The sequence below is a fragment of the Felis catus genome, chromosome A1 (assembly GCF_018350175.1).
Source record: "Felis catus isolate Fca126 chromosome A1, F.catus_Fca126_mat1.0, whole genome shotgun sequence".
NCBI classification, from domain to species: Eukaryota; Metazoa; Chordata; class Mammalia; order Carnivora; family Felidae; genus Felis; species Felis catus.
Genome location: NC_058368.1, coordinates 129841258 through 129866253, shown reverse-complemented (window position 1 = coordinate 129866253; position 24996 = coordinate 129841258). Strand labels below are relative to the sequence as shown.

Here is a 24996-nt window from a genome sequence, read left to right as displayed (position 1 = left end):
CCTTGCTCCCTCCCCACATTCATCTCCATTCCAGGGTATATCTCAATATATACTACAAGAAAAAGCTTCAGATTTAACTACCTAATACCATATATCCCCTTTAACTTTTCATATTTAAACTAAATTCCCATTTTCAATTCTTTATGTGAATGTATGATCTGAAATATTGAATCTACCTTTAATTCTACCTTCCAAAATTGTCATTGGTAACCATATTCTTCATATTAACTGGTAAAACAGAATGAATTTTCAGAGCTATCTAAAATTCAATTGGACAGAGCAATAGAAAGGCGTGCAGTGCTGCAATGGTTCCAGTAAATCAATAATACACAATTCCTCATCACTGCTTCATTTCTCTCAAAATTATGAATTCTAAAGTAAGAGAAATGTTTATTTTATATTACAGTACCCTTAGTGCAGCCTTACAATACTCTAGTTGTTTTGGAGTGCCTGGGTGCCTCAGTCGGTTAAGTGTCTGACTTTGGCTCAGGTTATGATCTCATGGCTCATGAGTTTGAGCCCAGCATTGGGCTCTGGGCTGACAGCTCAGAGCCTGGGGCCTGCTTCAGATTCTGTCTCCCTATCTCTCTGTCCCTCCCCTGCTCATGCTCTCCCTTTCTCTCTCAAAAATACACAAACATCAAAAAAATTTTCTTTAAATATGCTTATTGCTTCTAATATTATTCAAGAGCATATTCTATACGCACCTTGAAGTACTGTGACAAGTTTATTTTTTTAAGGACTTATGAATATAAAGAACATAAAGAGCTATAGTGCCATCTACTGGGGAACAAAGACTAAGTTACTTCTTTAGCAAAGTTCACTATATTTTATCAAATGAATTCAAGGGTCATGTCTATACTTAATTTCCATCTATTACATAACATGTAATTAACTATCAAGAGATATCTGTTCACTTAACCATCTATAGAGCAGTTACAACTCAATCTGAGGGGATGACAAATGGCTACGACCCTATTCCCACCACAAAGGCAATTATGCAGAAGACTTGGAAGGTAAAATGACCTGGGATTTCCTTCTCAGTAACTTTTTTTCAAAATCCTAATCTCATACTTCTCTTAAAAAAAAAAAAACAGCAAAAAAAAACCAAAACTTTGCAACCTAATTCATTCACCTAGCATTTTTGTGCCCATAAAATTAGATACCCTCAAAAGCAAAAGACAGCAAGAAATCCACAGCCTCCCTCTTAAATAAAAATAACTCGGGGAGAAAGGCAGTAATAGAAATACTGACATATAGAACCCTTTACTTCTTCAGTAGTTAACACATTTTTCTTTTAAATATCAAATGCTTTAAGAAAGTGAATGTCATCCTACACAGGGACCATGCTGACCTTCCTTGCACTGTTCTAACTTAATGTGTGTGCTGAAGCAAGCACAAATGCATTCTTCCACATGAAGAATAAAGATTAAGAGGAACATCTGTATACCCCCCCGAATTTGGAAAGGATTACATGGGCCAGGGAGAGTGACAGAACTTACTGAGGTGCTACACGTCTCCAATAACGATCAATTCCATTCTTAAAATATAGCACAGCAAGCCACCTTACATTTATATCCAGAGTGTGGTTTGTAAAAATATTCTGTAAAAAAAACAAAAAACAAAGCATTAAAATGAACATGTCATAAGTTAAAGTATAATTACTTTACCCATAGTGAAATATGGATAACACTTTAAATGTTTCACTTAAGTGTTATTGCTACAGAGAACATGTTTTCTAAATCTCTATGAGCTCCAGAGTTCATGTAAGAAAGCACACATGGTAGAAGTATGTTCATTTTTAAGCTGAGTAATAAATATTTGGGATCCATTTAACTAGTCTACTTTTAGATGTCTGAAAATTTTCCTAATAAAAAATTAAACTCAGAAAAAAAGAAACCTAATTATATATCACAACCTACACACAAAACACTGAAATAAATATCTTCTCAATTAAAAACAAAAGTAGACCCACCAAAGCATACATTCAAAGATTCTAAGGAGTCAAAGCCCCTGCATTATCAGCACATGCTATGAAAGAAGTTATTTTAAAGTATTCTCTTATCAAAATAATCAAGCTTACAAATAAATGTGACAGAACATTAATTCAAGTACAGTCCTTGCTTTGCAGAGCTGCAGGAGATCATAAAAATGACTGTGCAAATAAACCATGCAACAAGGTCTTAATGATCAAGGAGAAAATTATAACTGTTCTGTGACCTTTATAAATTTTTACCAAAAAAATTACTAAAATTAACAAAAATTCATAACTAACACTTGTATATGGAAATAAAAATACAACAAATGTTAACACTAATTTAAGACAACACAAACACAGAATTAAAGTGTTTTATTTCTTTTTTTTTTAATGTTTATTTATTTTTGAGAGAGAGATGGAGAAAGAGCAAGCAGGGGAGGGGCAGACAGAGAGGGAGACAGAGAATCCAAAGCAGGCCCCCACTACTGTCAGCATAGAGCCCGATGCAGGGCTTGAACTCACAAACCATGAAGAGTGTGACCTGAGCCGAATGCTCAGGATGCTCAAACCGACTGAGCCACCCAGGTGCCCATAAAGTGTTTTGTTTCTTTATAAAAAACTTATCTAGGTTAGTGGTTACATAGGGGAAATGAGGAGTATCTTAACTGACTGAAATTGCACTATACTTCAGACCATAAACTACTCAAATTCCCAAAGTTGAACTCCTAAACACTCCCAAAGTTGAACTCCTAAACACAACCTTGTGTGGGAAAACCTCAAAACCAAAAGCAATGATGCAGACATATGTTCCTTACTACAGAAAAACATCACATGTAAGCTATAAAAAACAGGTATGTTTTTAGAAATATCCCATTTTTAGAAAACCACGTACATACCAGAAATAAAAAAAATTTACAAAGAGAGTTGTGTAATGTCCATTTATTCCTTAATACCCCTGACAACTAAGACAGAGACCCTCTTTTGGGTCTCCTTTGCAAAAGAAAGAATGGACTTTTCCACCACATTAATCGCATTCGATTTTAACACTTTACATGTCTGCCTTCCACAAAAGACGGAGTCATAAATACCTGAGGAGCAAATGAACAAATGGATGGAAATAATGTGGAAAGTTGGTGGCTATCTGCCTGTCTCGCCTAAACTTCGCGAACCAAGAAAAGTCAAGCTGCAGGTGTCAATCCAAGTAGAAATATTCCTGAAGTACTTTGAAGAACAAGACAGGAACACAAGTCTGAAGATCAGGAATGCAAATTTTCCACCTCCAAACTAGAAAGAACAGCTAAGGCAACAAGAGATTAAAAGTACCAAGACAGTGAGTTCAGGGAAAAGTAAAAAATTCCTGCCTGTAACTTAATTTCTCCATCTGTTATAATCCATCCCATCTAAAAGAAATTTTACTATCCCTCTAAGAAGAAAAGTAGAGCTAGTAAATATAAAAACAAAAGGCTTAGGCACTTAAAAGTAATAATTCATAACTGCACAAAAAGCAAACAGTTAATCAGCAAGCTACTGTTTTTTTTTTAAGGTCTGGGAGTAACCCAAATAAGAAATACCACAAGTGTTTTATATTTTAGCCTGAAAAAACACAAGGCTAATTATCCAGTATATTCATTGAAATAAACATATGAAGAATAAAGATACTCAGAAATATTCTGTACCCAAATTTTACAAACGTGACAGTAGGGTTATCCAAAAAAGGATAGAATATTATCTTTAGTATCTTTAAAAAGCAACCTGTTTTTATTTTTTAATCAATGTTTTTTACCTTTTTTCCACTGGGCCAAACACCCAACTTTCACTTATATTCAGAATATCAAGTATGATTCTAGGTATGACTAGTATCTTCCTAAGTTTAACAAGTAAATCAAGCATTTTAGCCATGAAATCAAGAATATGTATGTCAACTTTCATAATCTTCTATTTTTATAAGATATAGTAAACAAGGGGTACTTGGGTGGCTCAGCCGGTTGAGTATCCGACTCTTGATTCTGGGCTCAGGTCATGATTCCAGGGTCATGGGATCAAGCCCCATGTCTGGCTCTACACTGAGCATGGAGCCTGCTTAAGATTCTCCTTTCTTTCCTTTTCCTTTTCTTCCTTCTTTTCTTTCTTTCCTTCCCTTTTCTTGTCCTTTTCTTCCTTCTTTCCTTTCTTTCTCTGTTCTCTCTCTCTCTCTCTTTCCCCCCACCCACTCCACCTTTCTCCCCACCCTACCTGTTCATGCTCTCAAAAAAAAAACAAAAACAAAAAAAAGATATGGTGAAGAGTTTGTTCGGCATTTGCAACCAAGTCTCAAAATTGGATCAAATTGTGATCCAACTGGCAGCCTTACTGCCCTTGCCAAATGCAAAAAAAAAAACTCATCAGAGTTGCGAAATTTTCATAAGAAGGAAAAGAATAAAGAAGACTGTCAATACAAAAAAGACATTCTTTTATTCTGGCATTCAGAAAATAATTTTTATAAACCAAAGCTTTGAACTCCTAGAAAAGTTTAGTTAAAGCATAAAGGGCCCCCAGGTGGCTCAGCCAGTAGAACATCCTACTCTTGATCTTGGTTCAGGTCATGATCTCACAGTCCCTGAGATCAAGCCCCACAGCCAGCTCTGCACTAACAGCATGGAACCTGCTTGGGATTCTCTCTCTCCCTCTCTCTCTCTCTCTCTGCCCCTCCCCCAAGCTTTCTGTCAAAATAAATAAATAAGCAATAAAAAAATAATAATAATAAAGCAACCCACTGAGCAAAGGGAGATCAGACTTATGCTGCAGTAGAGAGACTGAACAACTGTGACAACATAAATTAACTGGGGCAAGAATAAAGACAAAACATGAAAGTGTACTGTCTACAGTCCTGAAGTCAGCATTAACATGCTAAAACAGAGTATCAGCAGTGTCCTGCCTTCTGAGCAGACATTACCAATACCCTGTTCAGTTATCTATTCAACAATCAACAAACATTTCAACACTCTCAAGTGCCATGCCCTGAATAAACGGCAGTGGCAATGACAGGCAAACATCTGCATCAGTTTCACTAAAGTAAACCACCAGTACAAGTAGATTCTGAGAACAATTAAATGAATGGTGTCTCGTTTTATTAAAAATAGTAATCAACTATTTTACAACAACTTACCAATAACACTGAATAGAAACCTGGCTGTGTCTCCCACTGTTTCAATTGCTCCTCTGCTGGTTTTAATACAGCAGTATCCTGACTGGTGGCCTGTGTTAAGACCTGAAGAACAACAGTGCTGGCACTATTGAGATCCATGGACACCTGGTAAAGATAAGTTAACATATGTGAATCAACATTATACATAAAAAATCAACAGTAACATAAGTGGAGAAAAAGGTTCAAAGATCTGAATTATTCCTGTACTTCATTCACCTACCCTCGCATGTTTCTGCTGGATTTCTAACTTAGAATTTTGGTAATTCAACTAACTTCTGCTTAAATCAACTTATTTCTGATGGAAACTGTCTTCAGTGTCCCATTAGTAGAAGGTAATAGTAAACTGCAAATAAGAAACCCACACACAAAAACCAAAGAACTAAATTCTGATTAAATATCATGGTCTGCCTAAGGCCAAGTATAATACCTTCCTAGTTTTTAAAAGAAGAATATTAAGTGTTATAAGAATTTACCACTTTATCCCTACTAAGACCAAAGGAAGAAAAAGGAAAAAGAAATTTATTCTTTGACTTATTGCTAAGTACCTCATAACATCATCTTATATTCCATCAATAACACGTGTTCAAAGTATTTTCTAAAATTTAAAAGACAAAGGTCTATTCAAGAAATACTGTGGGGGAAAAATGAACTAAATCAATAAACATAAAATATAATATAAAAATATAAACCTTAAGGACTGGATCATCTAATCCTATACCAAATATCTGAAGCCATTCTAAAAATACATTTAGCAATTTATTGATAGTTTTCTAAGCATTGTTTCTAATCACCCCCGAAACAGTGTACAATTGTATAATGACCCAAGTACGTATAATTGTGCACAAAATGCTTATATGAAGCATGTAAGATTAAAATTGAAAGCTAAAAACAGAAAATAAATCTCAAAGCAAAAGTGACTGAGAATCAGCCTTGTGATTGTAATTCTATCTAAAACTGAAGACTGTTCCAGATAGTAAAAGTATGAAGGTCATTAACCCATAAATACAGCCAAAGCAACCAATTCCTAAGAGTTGTAATTAAATTGCAAAGACTAATGAAAAGGAGGATCCAAATGCTGACTCAACAAGAAATGGCACAAAATATTAAACTTTTCAAGGAAAACTTACAATTTTTAAAATTTTTTTTTTAACATTTATTTATTTTTGACAGAGAAAGAGAGAGAGATTGAGACAGAGCATGAGTGGGGGAGGGGCAGAAAGAGAGAGAGGGAGACACAGAATCTGAAGCAGGCTTGAGGCTCAGGGCTGTCAGCACAGGGCCTGACGTGGGGCTCAAACTCACAGACTGAGATCATGACCTGAGCTGAAGTTGGATGCTCCACCGACTGAGCCACCCAGGCGCCCCAGGAAAACCAACAATTTTAAAGCCTGTGTGAGTAAAGCAGGGCTAGGATACGATAAGTGGAACACAAATACTACCAATTAGCAATGGAAGTAAACTCAAATTTTAAATTAGTAGTCTGCTCTGGTCTGTATTTTAGAACTGACTAGGATGCCTTGTAAATATATATTGCCTCCCTCCCTAACCTGGAGTTCCTTGAACAATGTAAGTCTCTGTGTTTATTATCACCTGAAAACAAGTGAATGGATTTTCACTCAATTTAGAGGGTTTGTTGGTAATGTATGATTTCAAAAACAGGCTATCTCAGAGAAATTTACTTTATGGAGACCTTAGAAGATATTTTTAAGAGACGGGCAGTATGTTTTTCTAAGAGAAATATAATACAAGGCACAAAAGCAAGTCATGTATGCAATTTTACATTTTCTAGCAACCACATTAAGAAGTGAAAAGATGTGGAATTATTTTTACTATTATATTTAACTGGATATATCCCAAACATTACCATTTTAACATATAATCAATATTTTGAAAAAACTAATTTTGATATTTTACGCTTTTCTTAATACTAAGTCTACAAAGTCCTGTGTACTTTACACTTAAAGCACATCATATTTTGAACTAGCCACCTTTCAAGTACTCAACAGCCGCATGTGGCTAGTGGCTACTGTATTCGGGTAACTTTGTTTTTGTTTGTTTTTTTTTTTTTTTTAATTTTTTTTCAACGTTTATTTATTTTTGGGATAGAGAGAGACAGAGCATGAACGGGGGAGGGGCAGCGAGAGAGGGAGACACAGAATCGGAAACAGGCTACAGGCTCTGAGCCATCAGCCCAGAGCCTGACGCGGGGCTCGAACTCCCGGACCGCGAGATCGTGACCTGGCTGAAGTCGGACGCTTAACCGACTGCGCCACCCAGGCGCCCCATTCGGGTAACTTTGAAAAGCCCTACTTTAGAAATCCCAGCATCACCTCACAGAAATAAAAATTCTCAATTCTCTCTCCAAACCTCCATCCTGAAAATGGGGGCTGAGGGTCAAAAATGAGTGCCTTAGTAGTAAGTTCTCTAGGTAAATCTTATCACTGCCAAAGTATGAGAAATACAACTTTTGAAGATCTACAACTGAGGTACACCTGAAAATCCAGCTCTGCAGCAACTCAGTGGATGTCAAAATGTACAGTAGTTTCGATCATACATTCCTATAAAAGAAGAACAGACCAGCATTGATCTGTAGTTCTTACAAGGAATTGTCCAGGGTATGGAAAACACTAAATTCAGTGATTCTCCCTCAATTAATGGAAGAGCACCTGGCTAAAATAAACATTTTTCTTTCTTTTTTTAATTTTTTTTTAATGTTTATATTTGAGACAGAGACAGAGACAGGGCATGAGTAGGGCAGGGGCAGAGAGAGAGGGAGACACAGAATCTGAACTGAAGCAGGCTACAGGCTCTGAGATGTCAGCACACAGCCCGACATGGGACCCGAACTCATGAACCGCAAGATCATGACCTGAGCCAAAGTCAGGCACTCAACCAAAGGACCCACACAGGCATCTCAAAATAAAAATTTTTCTTAAAAAGAGCCAGTATCTGGGGCGCCTAGGTGACTCAGTTGATTTAAGTGTCCAACTCTTGGTTTCAGCGCAGGTCATGATTTCAGTTTGTGAGTTCAAGCTCTGCATTGGGCTCTGTACTAACAGCATGGAGCCTGCTTGGGATTCTCTCTCCTCCTCTTTCTCTGCCCCTCCCCTGCTTGTGTGCACACACACACTCTCTCTCAAAAGAAGTAAATAAACTTAAAAACAAAAAAGGAAAAAAAAAAGTACCAATATCTGAGCATATACATATATATGCCAAGCATTGTACTAAATGCTTTCTTTATTCATTTATTTATTCCTAGTAATAAATCTATGTAGTAGATATCTTTATCCCCATTTTCCTTTAATTTTTTTAATGTTTCTTTTTGAGAGAGAAAGAGCAAGAGAGAGACAGAGCATGAGCGAGGGAAAGAGCAGAGAGAGAGGGAGGCACAGAATCTGAAGCAGGCTCCAAGCTCTGAGCTGTCAGCACAGAGCCCGATGCGGGGCTCGAACCCACAAACCGTGAGATCATGGCCTGAGCTGAAGTTGGACGCTTAACCAAGTGAGCCACCCAGGCTCCCCAATTATCCCCATATTTTAGGTAAAAAACTAAAGGATTAGAGACCTTACCTTTCCAAGGCCACAATCTACTAAACAGCAGTGCTTGAACTTGAACACCAAAGCCAATGGTCTTAATCAGTATCTAATACTGTCTACCTTCAGGGACAAAACTGACAACTTTGTAGTACCAGGAGCCCAACAAGATACAGGACATATGCTTTATTGGTATCTGGTGAATAAAGGTAAGTGATTTTGAACAAAAGAGTACTTTACACTGTACCACATGACAGCTAATTAATGGATTTATTCAATAAAACTGCTGAAAGCCTGCTATGTACCAGGCATTGTTCTAGGTGCTGAGAATAAAATAGTGCAGCAAACAAAATAGTGTCCCTAACTTCAGGCTGCATACATTCCAATGGAAAAAGGTATTTCTGTGAAAGAAAGAGAGGGAGGGAGAGAGGGAGGAAGGAGTAATATGAAGAAAATACAATCATGTTAAATATCGACTGTAAATGAATGTGTTATTTTATATTTTTATTTTTTAGAGAGAGAGAGAGTGTGCACGTGCACAAGTGGGTGAGAGAGGGAGAGAGAAAAAATCTTAAGCAGGCTCCACGCTCAGCACAGAGTCCAATGCGGTCAATCCCACCACCCTGGGATCATGACCTGAGGTGATATTAAAAGTCGGACACTCAAACAACTGAGCCACCCAGGTGCCTCTGAATGTGTTACTTTAGATTGGGTCTTCAGGGAAGGCTTCTCTTAAGTGACATTTAAAAGAGACGTGAAAGACAAGAGACACAGGCAGGCAAAGATCTGAAAGCAGGGCTCCAGACAGACAGGGAAAACAAATGAAAACAAGGCCTTAAGATCAGAAACAAACTTAAGAAGGCCAATACGATTGACACTTAATGAGAAAAGGAGAAAATGGAACCAGACGAGGTTGAAGAAGCAGACAGGAACAGATCATGTGTGACCTTGCAGGAGAAAAAAAAAAAAAAAAAAAAAGAAGTCCGGACTTTTACATCTGTACCAACAAAGTCACTGGAAGAATATGTGAATATATGAATATAATAACAGAGAAAAACAGGGTGCCTAGGTGGCTCAGTTGGTTAAGCATCTGACTTAGGCCCAGGTCATGATCCCACAATTCTTGAGTTCAAGCCCCACATGAGGCTCTGTGCTAACAGCTCAGAGGTTGGAGCCTCTTCAGATTGCGTCTCCCTCCCTCTCTGCCCCTTCCCTGCTTACTCACACTCTCTTTCTCTCTCTCAAGAATAAACGTTAAAAAAAAAAAAAAAATTCAGGGGCGCCTGGGTGGCTCGGTCGGTTAGGCGTCCGACTTCGGCTCAGGTCATGATCTCACGGTCCATGAGTTCGAGCCCCGCGTCGGGCTCTGTGCTGACAGCTCAGAGCCTGGAGCCTGTTTCAGATTCTGTGTCTCCCTCTCTCTGACCCTCCCCTGTTCATGCTCTGTCTGTCTCTGTCTCAAAATAAATAAATGTTAAAAAATAAATAAATAAAATAAACTTAAAAAAAAATAATAAAAATTCAAAAAATTCAAAAATAACAGAGAAAAGGTTCTGGCAGAACTCATCTCCACCCAACTCAAAAAAGAAAAAGGCCATGTCCCTAGGTGAGCTGGTGACTGACAGACATCCTCACTCTAAAGGTCTGTTTGTTTCTACATTGTACTCAGCAAATTATCTATGGCTGGAACTATTCTGTTTCTCAACAGTTGTTCTTTCACTTACTGGTTTGAGCATTTTGGGAACTACTACTTGAAAAATAAAATCACTGGGGCGCCTAGGTGGCGCAGTCGGTTAAGCGTCCGACTTCAGCCAGGTCACGATCTCGCGGTCCATGAGTTCGAGCCCCGCGTCAGGTTCTGGGCTGATGGCTCGGAGCCTGGAGCCTGTTTCCGATTCTGCGTCTCCCTCTCTCTCTGCCCCTCCCCCGTTCATGCTCTGTCTCTCTCTGTCCCAAAAATAAATAAAAAACGTTGAAAAAAAAAATTTAAAAAAAAGAAAAAATCACGGTCAGCCTCCAGAGCAATTCTTACCTACAGCAAAGACAGTGCAGAGTGTTCATACACACATACACATCTTCACACTTGTCTGGACCTTCAGAGCAAGGCAATCCTTAAGCCTATGTACTTCTATCTTTTATGCTTCACTTTACCATCACCATTCACCTGTTCTGCTGGAAGCTGCTACAGTTTCCACCCCTACCTCCCCCCAGTAGCTTGCTCCATCCAGGTCTTCAACAGAAGTATATACTCTGTCCTTCCTCCCCCTGCTTTTGAACTTTGTTCCCAAGAAGTCCATAGAGTCTGGGACAAAGAGCTCAGTTCATATACTTCTGGAGAACCAATTTTGTGCCACTCACTATATTAGTTGTTAGGTTAAGAATCAAAAAGGGTCTCTTTCTCTACCCAAATTCTGGGAGATACTGAGGTGTGAAGCAGAGAGAACTATTCTAATCACTAAAACAAACTGTAAAGGGGCACCTGGGTGGCTCAGTAGGTTAAGTGTCAGACTTCAGCTCAGGTCATGATTTCGCAGTTCACGAGTTTGAGCCCCACATCCGGCTCTGTGCCAACAGGTCAGAGCCTGGAGCCTGCTTCAGATTCTGTGTCTCCCTCTCTCTCTGCCCCTCCCCCACTCATCCTCTGTCTCTCTCTCTCTTTCTCAAAAATGAATAAAAAATTTTTTTTAACTGTAAAAACTAAGATTCTAGAATACCAATTGGAATCCAGTGTATTTCCTCCACACAAACAATATTATGAGTGGTTTATTTCATGGGCAAAAAGCTTTTAGGCCTGAGAAACCACCATTCAGAACTTCTGCTAGAAAGATTACCAAGTGCTAATTAACTTTTAAAGGAATCTTTAAAAAGCAATCACTTCCGAAATTGCAGATTAAATGCATCATCAAAAATAACGACTCAGGAATGACGGACCTATAATGGATTATTTAAAATACCACAATGCTAAAGCCTATTAAATTTTTTTTAAAGATGCCATAACAAGCCTATAAAAGCAAATCTGGCATGTGGATTAATATCACTGTTTTATAAGAGGAAGGACTTAGAGTTATCAACAGAGTTATCCAGGGTCAGGTAGCAAACTAGTATATGGCAGAGTGAGGCCTGATAACCAAGTCTTTAGAACACAAGCTCTTCCTACTTTAACATAAAATGGACTCACCACACCACCCTACTCCCGAACACCTACAAACACACCGTGTTCTCACCTAATAGGTTCCTGGAGAAACTGTCAAAAAGATTCCTGAATCCCTAATAATTTAAAAGGATCACGTTTTCTATGTAGGAAATATTAACAGAGTACTCAATTGTAGAATTCACTTGAAAGGATAGCAATGGTGACAAAGAACGGGAAAAAATGTAGTGAGACCTTCAAACATAACACTACAGAAATAAACTTTTATTTGAATAAAAGATAGGTGACTACCAAAGCACCTGGCCAGCTCAGTCAGTAGAGCATGCAACTCTTGATCGAAGGGTTGTGGAGTTTAAGCCCATGTTGGGTGCAGAGATTATATAAAAATAAAATCTTTAAAAAGATGACCACTGATGACTGGTGGTCAGGTTAGAGGGTGGTACACCCAGCAAACTACACTTCAATACCCTTTTTTGGAATTAGAATACAGAAATTAATAGGGTTGCTACTGTTACTGCCACCTGGTAATGATCCAGACACACAGCTCATCTCCATTAAAAAAAAAAAAAAAAAAAATCTGAAGACTTGACAGTAAATAGCAAAAGATGAAAAGGGAAGAAGGGGGGGAGGGAGGGAGGGAGGGAGGGAGGCAGGTGGAAGGAATAGGGAGAGACAAATACTCCGTTGCGGGAAGAGCTAAAGGCATGTCTCCAAGAACTTGAAAGAATCTTCCTGGAGACCATCACCAGATAAGCCTGAAAGCCTGGGAAGCAAGTCCCTCCCTCACAGTGGAAGCACAGGTGTGTCTCTGCTGTAAAGATGTCCATACAGAGTGAAAGAAATCTTCTAACCGTATTAAAAGAATGGATGCCTGGGTTTCCTAATTAATAACGTACACAATACGGAGTGGCTGGATGACTCAGTCAACTAAGCGTCCAACTCTTGATTTCAGCTCAGGTCTGGAGTTCAAGCCCCACACTGGGCTCCACAATGGGTGCAAAGCCTACTTAAAAAAATAAAAACATAATGCACACAATGAGGCTGCTCTGATTTTCGTTACTGCACATAACTTCAAATTCATAAGCAAGAAAGATAGTGCTTATGAATACTGTATTAGCTCTGAACTATAGAAGAGAATTATTAAAAATCTAAACGCAAATTCTTTTTCCCTAAGAACAATAGGAAAAGAGAAGGTGCAAATTAAAAGGGGAAGCATTTCAATCTTCTATTTTACAATTTAGTCAATTTAATTCATTCATCACTGAACGTGTTGTAGTCTTTGATACTTTTAAGTCTAAATAACCTGGAAATAAGTGACCAAGAGCCTAAAAATACTCATACCCTATAAATGGACTTCCTAGGCCCATTCCTGGAAGTTACTTTCCAAATCCTGGAAAAACCCAAAATCCAAAGACATACAGATGTGCCTACAGTTGGAAACTTTCTAGTTTTCATTAAAAGAAACAATTAGGTAAGGGAAAACTCAGCACCTCTGCCTGCCAACAACAGATTTCCCTGGCCTGCAGTGACCTTCACTGCAGCCATAACCATTTTCTATAGGCTGTCCCATTATCTGTATCTGTCCTTAGTTTGAAAATATGCCACACAAACAATAACTCCACGCCACTATTAAATATTAAAGCTGTAAGTGAAATGACTTAGAAAAAAATACAATAAAAATTGAAGAATTTCAAAAACAAAAAAGCCTCCCTCAGTGAAATAATTTACTGAGGCATGGTTCAACAAAGGATGCTAAAACCATTACATGAAAGAACGACAAATTGAGAACAGAATATTCCCAGTATGTTCAAATACCACCCACCAATGACTTGCTAAATTCAGTGAACAAACAGATCTTTAAAATGAAGAGATCTGTCAGTCACCAGCTCAACCAAAAGAACAAACTTAGTATCAACAACAGCTGCACAACTTGACCTTAAGTGCCTCCTGATGTGATGCAATAAGTATACAACCTTACCTCTAAAATACCAAATATCATCAGCCTTAATTAACCAAGACTCTAGACCCAACTTCCAGTTGGAAAGAGCCAAAAGAGAGAGAAATGGTGAAAGGGTGACACTACCCAACTTCAAGACTTAGTGTTAATGCTACAGTAATCAAGACAGCGTGGTATTAGCAAAAAACAAAGAGATCACCCCAACAGCTCAGAGTGCCCAGAAATAGACCCCTCAACTGACCTTTAACAAAGAAGCAAAGGCAATACAACGGAGCAAAGGCAGTGTCTTCAACAAATGGTGCCAGAACAACTCGATGGCCACATTCAAAAAAACTAATCCAGACAGACGTTAATTAAACCCCTTCACAAAAATTAACTCAAAATGCATCAGACTTAACCGTAAAACACAAAACTATAAAACTCCTGGAAGAGAACATAGAAGAAAATCTAAATGGGTTTTCTAAGGTACAGTGATGTCTTTTTAGATTCAACACCCAAGACATAATCCATGAAAGAAATAACTAAGAAGCTCGACTTCATTAAAATTAAAAACTTCTGCTCTGCAAAAGCCAATATCAAAAGAGTATGAAGACAAGCCAGAAACTGGGAGAAAATATTTCCAAAAGACATACCTGATTAAAAAAAAAAAAAAAAAAAAAAAAAAAAACTGTTATCCAAAATATACAAAGAATTCTTCAAACTCAACAATAAAAAAAGAATCCAATTTCGAGAACAAAGACCTTAAAAGACACTTCACCAAAGAAGATAAACAGATAGCAAATAAGCATATGAAAAGATGTTCATCATGTGTCACCTGGGAAATGCAAAATGAAACAGTAAGATACACATCATATGTCACCTATGAAATGACAATTAAAACAACAGTAAGATAACACTACACACCTATTACAATGTCAAAATCTAGAACAATGATAATACCAAATGCCAAGCAAGGATGTGGAGCAATAGGAACTCTCAGACACTATTGGAAAGAATGCAAAATATCCTTGGGAGACAATTTAATAGTTTCTTACAAAAGTAAACATACTCTTACTACACAATGCAGTGATTGTGCTTTTTGGTATTTACCCAAAGAAGATCAAACTATGCACAAGGGGCACCTCGGTGGCTCATTCGGTTAAACGTCACTTTGACTCAGGTCATGATCTCACAGTTCAAAGCCCCACATTGGGTTCTCTGCTGTCAGCGTGGAGTCTGGTCCAGATCCTCTGTCTCCCTCTCTCTGCCCCTCCCTTGCTTGCCTTCACGTGCACACGCACACACTTTCTCAAAAATAAACATTAAAAAATAAAACTATGTCCACAAAAACCTGCACATAAGCTTTATTCTAACTGCCAAAACTTAGAAGCAACAAAGACATCCTTCGGTAGGTGAACAGATAAACTATGGTACATCCAGACAACAGATTATTGAGTGCTAAAAAGAAATTATCAAGCCATGAAAAAATATGAAGGAAACTTAAATACACATTACTAAGTGCAAGAAGCCAATCCAAGAAGGCTGCATACTATAAGACTTCAACTATATAACATTATGGTAAAGTCAAAACTTATATAAAAGATCAGTTGAGTGGGAGGAGAGATGAACAGGTAGATCACAGATTTTTAAGATGGAGAAAATACTCTATATTATAATGATGGATAGATGTCATTATAACATTTGTCCAAACACACTGAATGCACAACACCGAGAGTGAACCCTTAAGGGAACTACACGCTTTGAGTGATTATGATGTGTCAACGTAGGTTCATCCTGGTAAAAAAAAAAAAAAAAAAAACTGCACCATTATGGTGAATGATGTTTAAAAAAAAAAAAAATTATGGTGAGGAATGTTGGTAATGGAGATTGTGTACGTGTGTGGGCAGAGTCTATTGGAAATCTATGTACCTGCCTCTCAATTTAGTGTAAACTTAAAACTGTTCTAAAAAAAAAAATTATAAAAAAGCAAAAGTTTTGAATATACAGTTCTACAAAGATGAACAGATGGTCAATAAGCATATGAAAAGATGCCTAAGTTATTAGCCATTAGAGAAATGCAAATCAAAACCACTACTATGACTGGGGCGCCTGGGTGGCGCAGTCGGTTAAGCATCCGACTTCAGCCAGGTCACGATCTCGCGGTCTGTGAGTTTGAGCCCCGCGTCAGGCTCTGGGCTGATGGCTCGGAGACTGGAGCCTGTTTCTGATTCTGTGTCTCCCTCTCTCTCTGCCCCTCCCCCATTCATGCTCTGTCTCTCTCTGTCCCAAAAATAAATAAATATTGAGAAAAAAAAATTAAAAAAAAAAAACCACTACTATGACTAAAAACAAAAATAATAAAAGATACTGGTGAAGATGTGGAAAAAGTGGAACCCTCATTCTTTGCTAGTGAGAATGTAAAATGGTGCAGCCACTTCGGAAAAGTCTGTCAGGGTCTAAAAATGTTAAACACATAGTATATGAAAAAAAATTCTACCTCTAGGTATATATACCCAAAAGAAATGAAGATTTAGGTCTACATTTGTTGTACACTACAAAAACGTGACCAGCAATATCGTAATAGCAAAAAGTGAAAACAACTCAATGTGGTATTCCATCCAATAGAATAGTATTTGGCAATTAATAAGAATGAAATCCTGCAACATGCTACGACACAAATGAACCCTGATTCATTTGACCTGCTAGGTCAAAGAAGCCAGTCACAAAGACTGCAAGGTGTGTCTTTTAATGACATGCCCAAAATAAGCAAATTTATAATGATAAAAGGCATATAAGTGGTTGCCTAGGGCCAGAGGATTGGGGGAAAAGGTGGAGCGATTGCTGATGGGGATATGGTTACTATTTGGGTTGATAAAAATGTCCTAAAATTGATTGTAGTGATAGTCACACAACTCTGTGAATACACTAAAAACAACTGAATTATACACTTCCAGTGGGTGAACTGTACGGTCTGTGCATTACACCTTAATAAAGCTGTTTCTTTTTAAGTGCCCTATGTAAATGCCAAATCAGCAAGAAACAAGGAAGTGACTAAATAAATGAAAAATATGTGGCGGCACTATCAACAACCATAACTGATGTTAATTCAGATCAGGGAACACCACTATTTCAAAAAATTAAAGCCAGATAAAAGGACCTAATATTTTTGACACAAACCAAGGAGGTACCAAAGACACTAGCCTCATTCAAATCCATACTGCACCATTTGGATTCATTTACACTTCTCAACAGAGGTCAGTTCAGTTTGAACAAGAAAAGTCTTCCCTGTGCACATGTTATAGGCTGTTTAGCATCCTTGTATACTGTATGTTAATAACACTTCCTAGAAATGGTTTTGACTAGATATGCTTCCATATATGTCCGAATACCATCAAGTTTAAACAATCACCAAGGCTATTAAAGCATTCCCCATGAGACCTCATGCCAGACTGTCAAAGATTGATCTATTTTGGAATAAGAGATATGCAACAGAACATACATAACAAGGAAAAGAGAAGATATTTGTCTGCTTTCTCTTCTCTGATAAAATATCTCATGTAATTAAGAGTTTTAAAGGACCTACAAATTCCTGTTTGGTGACAGACACTACAAGTAAGCTTAAACCCTTCTAAACCAGTCAGGACTTAAAAATACTCTCTTTTAGGGGTGCCTGAGGGTCTCAGTAGGTTAAGTGTCCTACTGTTGGTTTCAGCTCAGGTCATGATCTCACGGTTTGTGAGTTCGAAGCCCCCGCTGGGCTCTGTGTTAACAGCGCGGAGACTGCTTGGGGTTCTCTCTCTCCCCCCCTCTCTGTCCCTCCCCCACTCATGTGGTCTCTATCTCAAAATAAATAAATAAACTTAAAAAACAAATACTCTCTTTTAGTCTTGGGGCACCTGGGTTGCTCAGTCAGTTAAGCATTGGACTTTGGCTCAACTCATGATTTCGTGTTTCCCGAGTTCGAGCCCCGTGTTGGGCTCTGGGCTGACAGCTCAGAGCCTGAAGCCTGCTTTGGATTCTGTGTCTCCCTCTATCGCTGCGCCCCCCCCCCCATTTGTCTTTCTCTCTCTCAAAAATAAACATTTAAAAAATACTCTATTTTACTGTTTTGTAATTAGACAAATATCTATGATGCTAAATAATATATACTATGTAAAATACATATATAAGAGGGGCGCTTGGGTGGCTCAGTCAAGTTAGGCGTCCAACTTCAGCTCAGGTCATGATCTCACGGTTCGTGAATTCAAGCCCCACATCAGGCTCCCAGCTATCAGCACGGAGCCCACTTAAGATCCTCTGACCATCCCCCCTCTCTGCTCCTCCCCGGCGCACTCTCTCACCTCTGTGTTAGGGTAGTCTTGGCGTTTATGTGGATTCTTATAATGTAAAAATGTAATCTTAGTGATGAAAAAGTACTTTTTTAAAAGATCAAGACTTTTCCCTTTATACCTGCTCTAAATTTCCATGGGAATATTTGCTTGATTTCTCTTCCCCACTCTTAAAAAAGCACTATTTCTCAACCGCTGCAAATCATTTATTTCTCTTGTCAAGTACGTACCAAGAAATCATGGCAATATATTAAGTATACCACATTTAAGTTGGTAATGTGGTCAGTAATTGCACTCTCATCCTAACAGTTCATAAAAGAAAACTTAAAAACTTTGTCTTTCAGTAGCAAGAACAGATAAGCAAGGGTGCTACCATATTACCTGCATCTGTGATGGCAATGTTTACCAAAAGGCAATCTCCCTTTCTCAGGGAACTCTCTGAGTCTTATATTCAAATGCCAGTTTTAATTGCAGTCATCTCTACAAGGCATTTCATATTCTTACTATTTGGTGTTTCTAAAGACAGTATCTTAAAATATGTAACAGCTGGAGAAAAATGAACCTAATCCAAAATTCACAATTATTTCCTTTCCTTTAAGCTTATTATATTTTTATAAATATTATATACAACATAGCATTTACAATAAATGCCCATCACATAAAAGGAAAACAAACTTCTATTTGTTAGCACAAGTGTCTTTAATTTCAATTCTAATTATGCTCCGTCACAGTTTCCACATCAACTTGTTTCTTTACCAGGTAACACACTACTACATCTACTAGTCCTAAAGATACAAAAAGAAATCAAGTAACCTGCAGGGCCACCTGATGGTAAGAAGTCCATACCACATCCCAAAGAATACGTTCCAAGCATCCTGTTCCCCTAAAGGAAGGCCAGGGGAAGAGGAAGACACTGGAATTCTCAGTGACCACTTGGCCAACACAATCATCTGGAAATAGAGCAAGGGTTTTCAGGGTTCAAAAAGTTAAGACAAAGAATGCTAAGAGGAGAGAACCTGAGGGAAAGAACACAACAGGAGCATAAATAACAGAATGCAAGAAGGAGGGAATTAAAATATGAAAATGAGGGGCCCCTGGGATGGCTCAGTGAGTTGAGCATCTAACTCCTGATCTCGGCTCAGGTCATGGTCTCAGGATCGTGGGATAGAGCCTGGTGTCAAGTCCACGTAGACCCTGCTTAAGACTGTCTCCCTCAGGGAGCCTGGGTGGCACAGCTGGTTAAGTATCGGACTTTGGCTCAGATCATTATCTCAGTTCATGAGTTCAAGCCCCACATGGGGCTCTGCGCTGACAGCTGGGAAACTGGAGCCTGCTTCAGATTCTGTGTCTCCCTTCCTTTCTGATCCTCCCCTGTTCACACTCTGTCTCTCTCAAAAATAAATATTAATTTAATCAATTATGTTATATACATTAAATTATTAATGTTTATAAATAAACATTAAAAATTTTTTAATTAAAAAAAAAGATTCTTTCTCTCCCTCTGCCCCTCTCCCCTGACCCCACTCACACTGTTTCTAAATAAACAAACAAATGAAAATGAAAACCTTGCCTTGAGGCAAAACACGACAACCACAGAGCTTCCTTACAGCACAGTCTCTACTTCTACAGCTAAATAGTGCGTCATTAAAAATACTCTCTACCAAAAGAAAATGTGCGATGAGGACATGAATGTGTTCTGAGCTTTATACAAAGTAAGTATGACAGAACTTAAGAAAAAGTAATAGTGTAAGCTGCTGTTCTAGCAAACAGTGACTGAGAAACTATGGAACAAGAACAGAGGGATACAAGCAGGAGACAAAAATCAGCCAGTGAGAAAACCCTTGCAGAATCCACACTGAAGAAAAATATAAACATTTAGAAAGACAGAAAATAAAGGCCAGATATAAGCCACTGAGAAAATGGAATTAATAACTCAACAGCCCTAATTCTCCTCCTGAAAGAAGCAGTAGCGGGCAAATAAATAAAAACTTCAATGGAGAGTAGCCTTTTGATGAAAAGTATAAGCAATATAGTATTTACCATGTATTACTGGAGTACTTCCTAAAGAGAGATGAGAGAAAGATGTCATTTTTTTTTTTAAAGATAGTGAAATTCTTGCAAGTTGAATCATGATCTACAGTTCCAGTCTACAAACTTATAGGAGAGAGAAACACATTCTTGGAGAATTAGGGATAGGAAACATTAGAAAACTGCTGGAGTAAAAAGCAAACTAGAAAAAGCCAAGAAAGAAATGAATTTCTGTGAAGACCAGGGAAAAATTCAAAGATGATACAAACAGAAAAGTTATATTAGAAAACTTAGAGACACTTTATTATTTTGAGAAACCAAAGTCTTAAATTAGAAGAAAATAGCTTGCTAAACAAAAAAAAAAAATTAGTTAAATATGAGTCTAACCAAGCTCCTAGATCTTGCTAACAACATATTCAGAAGGGAAGTTAGGTGGAAGTAAAAAAAAAAAAAAAAAAAAAAAAGTTGATCTTCGTTAAAGGTCGGTGATAGGTAGATAGAAAGGTTCATTACATGATTCTACTTCCAGGTTTTTTGGGTTTTTTTTTTTAGTGGTATCTAACAGACCATGACACAGATCACCAAAGCTGTTCCCAGCAAACATCACCTGGAAAAGTACAACTACATTGGAGTGTAAAGTACTCCTTCTCCCACACCATTGTTCTACATAGCATGTACTTCTATTACTACACCTATTCCTTACTTACTTGCATCCCATCTACAAAATCATGAGCTGCTTAAAGGCAAAAACTGCCGATTCATCTATATATGCTAGCACCTACTACAATATCAGGGATACATACAGCAAATACTCAGTAAATATTTGATGAACTGAACAAAACAATACTGTGATGGTCACTTCCAAGAGTGGAAGGCAAAGTTAGAAAAGGTCAAACAGAAAGAGTTCACAGACACAATAATCCTTCTCGAAGAACAGGGATTACATCACAGTAAAGAGTATCTACAAAACATATTACAAGTGGGCGCCTGGGTGGCTCAGTGGGTTAAGTGTCCAACTCTTGATTTCGGCTCAGGTCATGATCCCAGAGCCTTGGGATGGAGCCCAAGAGGCTCTGTGATGAGCATGGAGCCTGCTTGGAATTATTTTTCTCTCTCCCTCTCTCACTGTCCCTTCCCCACTTGCGCTCTCTCCCTCAAAATAAATAAATAAACATTTTTTAAAAATACTACAAGAGTAAACAGTATGCTTGCTAAATGAATGGAGGGAAAGAAGAGAAAAAACTAAAGTAATTGTTCTACTGAATGGGGCATATCAGGGCAACAAAATTCAGCAGTACCTTTCACTAGGAACATCTAACACCCTTTGTTCTAATCCTGTACTCTCTATACAACTTCCTGATATTTACTCAGTTTATCATTAGACTTTTCTACATTCGTTCATTCATCAAATATTTATGGAACACCTACAAGTTCCAGGTTATAATTCTAGTCACCTGAGATGTATCAATGAACTAAAAAGACAAGAGTTCCTGCGCTTACAGGCAATATAGTCTAGTGGTGGGAGACAGGGAAATGAATGGGGAAACCATACAGTATTGAAGAAGGCAGTAAACGGCACCAGGAGGCAGCTGTAAGAGATGTCTAGTCCAGTAAACCCAAATGTGTGCATCTCACTGGGAGTTTTTAGTAAAATGACATTGAGAAACTACAATAAATTTCTTGCCTGTTCACTGTACATAACACTTCCCCATGAATGAGTATTTCATAATAGGAAAAGTTAAAAAGCTTATCCTAAACAACAGTGACAATAAATAAATAAAATCTATATAAAAACAGCAATTATAGTTATTGGCTTTATAGTTTCTTCTATGATATAAAACAAAGGAAGAAAAAGCAGTAAGCTAGATTTTGAGCTTTGAATTAAAGGAATAGCACAGCCCAAATTTAATAGACTATAACTGATTGGATTTAAGTTGAGTCAAAACCTTTCACTAAGTGCTAAGGGATCATCAGTCCTCTCCAAGTATACATATCTTTGGGGCGCCTGGGTGGCTCAGGCAAGCGAGCTTCCAACTCTTGGTTTCAGCTCAGGTCATAATCCCAGGGTAGTGGGATCGCGCCTGTTTTGGGCCCTGCATTGGGCTCCACAGTGACCATGGAGCCTGCTTAAGATTCTCTCTCTCTTCCTCTCCCCCTCTCCCCTGTTGCACGGCTCATGCTCTCTCTATATATAAATATTTTTTTTAATTTAAAAAAAATGTAAAAACCGAAAAGCCAAATATACACATCTTTGATTGATAGTCTCCCATTACTGGTCCAGGACAACACTGTCTATAATCCTGCCTCAAAAGAATCTCATTCTTGTGAGAGTCTAGCCTAAAGAGTCACTGCATTTATAAAAATTCATTCATTAAAACATGTATGGAATTCATACCAGTAATGTCTCCACCGTTTGGAACTATGACACATTTTATCATTAAAATAATGTTTTCAAACATTAAAATAATTTTTTATCATCGTGGAGCTACGCATATCAGTTCTCTAAATAGTAAATATAGCTGACCCTCAAACAATGCATTTAAGTTTTGACTCCCCCAAAATTTAATAGTTTGCTGATGAGAAGCCTTAACAATAAACTGTTGAATAAAACATATTTTGTATGTCATATTGTATATATTATATGCTATATCCTTACAGTGAAATAAGCTGAAGAAAAATATTAAGGACAAGAAAATACATGTATAGTACTATAATGTATCAAAAAATACACACACACCTGAAAACAGATCCACAGATTTCAAAGCCATTTGATCAAGGGTCAACTATACATCTGATTTAAGCATTTTATTTTACTGACCAAGATATTGTGTCTCAAAGAGGTTAAGAAGATAAACTGTGACTTCTCTTAAGTCCCAGGTTCATTAGTGACATTTCTAGAACTAGAAAGAAGTCTACTACCCCAACCTAATACTCCATGGACTACCACATTTTCCTTTTGATCCGTGTTGTCCATTGATACCTCAAGTGAAATTAACAGATTTTTTTTTATAAAGTTCTAAACTTGAGAACCGGAATACATCAAAACTATCGCTCATTTTCCTGGTAAATTATACTACATCAAAAGTTGAAAACCAAAATTAATGGAGTTAATGAAAATATCATTGGCAATATTAACAAAATAAAAATTATAAGATATTTTAAATGAATAAACAACGATAGATTACATAGAACATACAGGAAACCTTTGTGAATCAACAAGAAATACAAAAGAAAACTGGACAAAGCATATAGACAATTCACAGAAAAAGCCAAATGGGTTATAAATACCAGAAAAGATGCTACCTCACTAGTTATCAGGAATTTTTATTTTTTTTATTTAAAAAAAAATTTTTTTAATGTTTATTTATTTTTGACAGAGACAGAGACAGAATGCGAGTGGGTTAGGGGCAGAGAGAGAGGGAGACACAGAAGCAGAAGCAGAAGCAGGCTCCAGGCTCTGAGCTGTCAGCACAGAGCCCGACGCGGGGCTCAAACTCACGAGCTGTGAGATCATGACCTGAGCTGAAGTCGGACGCTCAACCGACTGAGCCACCCAAGCGCCCCAGGAATTTTTAAAAAAACAGATATATTACTTTACAATAATCAGACTGATGGGGGCACCTGGCTGGCTCAGTCGGAAGAACATGCGACTGTGACTGCCAAAATTAGTCAGACTGGCAAAAATTAAAAAGTCCCCAAAATATTCAACGTTAGCCTGTGGAAGAGAGACCCTTATGCTTGCTAAGAGTATATATACATTGGTACAACCACTCTGGAGAGCAATCCTGCCATCTCTAAAAAACCTAAATGTGTATGCCTGTGTGTGTGTGTGTGTGTGTGTGTGTATCCTACAACCAAACAGGTTTTATCCTTTGGCCCAGCAATCGCACACTTGGTGCTATAACCAAAGAAACTCCTACACAGGCTTATAAGAGCAGACAAGGATAAGGGCATTTATCCTGGGAGTTGTCTATAGTAAGAAAGAGACAACATGGGTCCATCTTCAGTGGAATAGATACATCAAATCTATCTTATAGATTTTGCTCCCTCTGACTAGAAAACTCTTGCCTCTAAGTACCTGCATGTTTTGCTCTTTAACTTCAATTCAGTCTTTGCTCAAGTTGTTGACTCATCAAGTTGGTTGTTCAACCCAGAATCTCTCTTTTCTGGATATCTTTCTTAATTTCTCTGCATGACACTTTTTACTATTTGACATTCTAATATCTATGTGTTTACTGTACAGACTCCCTCAATTAAAACTTAAGGTCCAGACACCAGGAACTTCCTTTGTTCAAAGGTGTAGCACCAGAATCTAAAAATGCACCTGGCACATATGAAAGTGATTTATAAATATTTGTTAAATGAATTCAATTACTAAATCCCAATCTCTGCGTACAGATGTGTAAAGTCTCAAATCTGAACCCATCTCTGACTTTTCAAGCCCATTCAAACTAACCTCCAGAGTATGTAACATCCCACTTTGTTTCAACTCTCTGGTAATTCTTGTTTGTTTTTTTTCAATGTTTATTTATTTTTGAAAGAGAGAGAGAGTGAGCACAAGCAGAGAAGGGGCAAAGAAAAAGAGAGACACAGACTCTGAAGCAGGCTCCAGGCTGCTGTCAGCACAGAGCCCCACACAGCGCTCGAACTCACGAACCTTGAGATCATGACCTGAGCTGACGTGGGACGCTCCGACGACTAAGCCACCCACCCTGGCTCCCGTAAACTCTGGTAGTTCAACTTGCATTCACGGTACTCAACAAGGAAACAGAGAGAGATAAAGAATGAATAAAAGAGTCGGGCGCCTGGGTGGCTCAGTCAGTTAAGCGGCCAGCTTTGGCTCAGGTCATGAATTCAA

The 24996-nt window shown here is 38.0% G+C and overlaps 1 protein-coding gene across 10 annotated transcripts in view; it reads right to left on the bottom strand.

The window, feature by feature from the left end:
• Positions 1-24996, bottom strand: part of IPO11 (importin 11) — a 212120-nt gene that overhangs the window by 169661 nt on the left and 17463 nt on the right. For all 10 annotated transcript variants that reach the window (XM_045061184.1, XM_023256975.2, XM_045061173.1 and 7 more), the window contains exons 2-3: positions 5124-5267; positions 1503-1603 (exon numbers count right to left, since the gene is read on the bottom strand). In XM_045061184.1, coding sequence (XP_044917119.1) covers positions 1503-1603; positions 5124-5261 — 239 coding nt within the window. In that variant the 5' untranslated portion in view covers positions 5262-5267. The remainder of the gene's footprint in view (positions 1-1502; positions 1604-5123; positions 5268-24996) is intronic.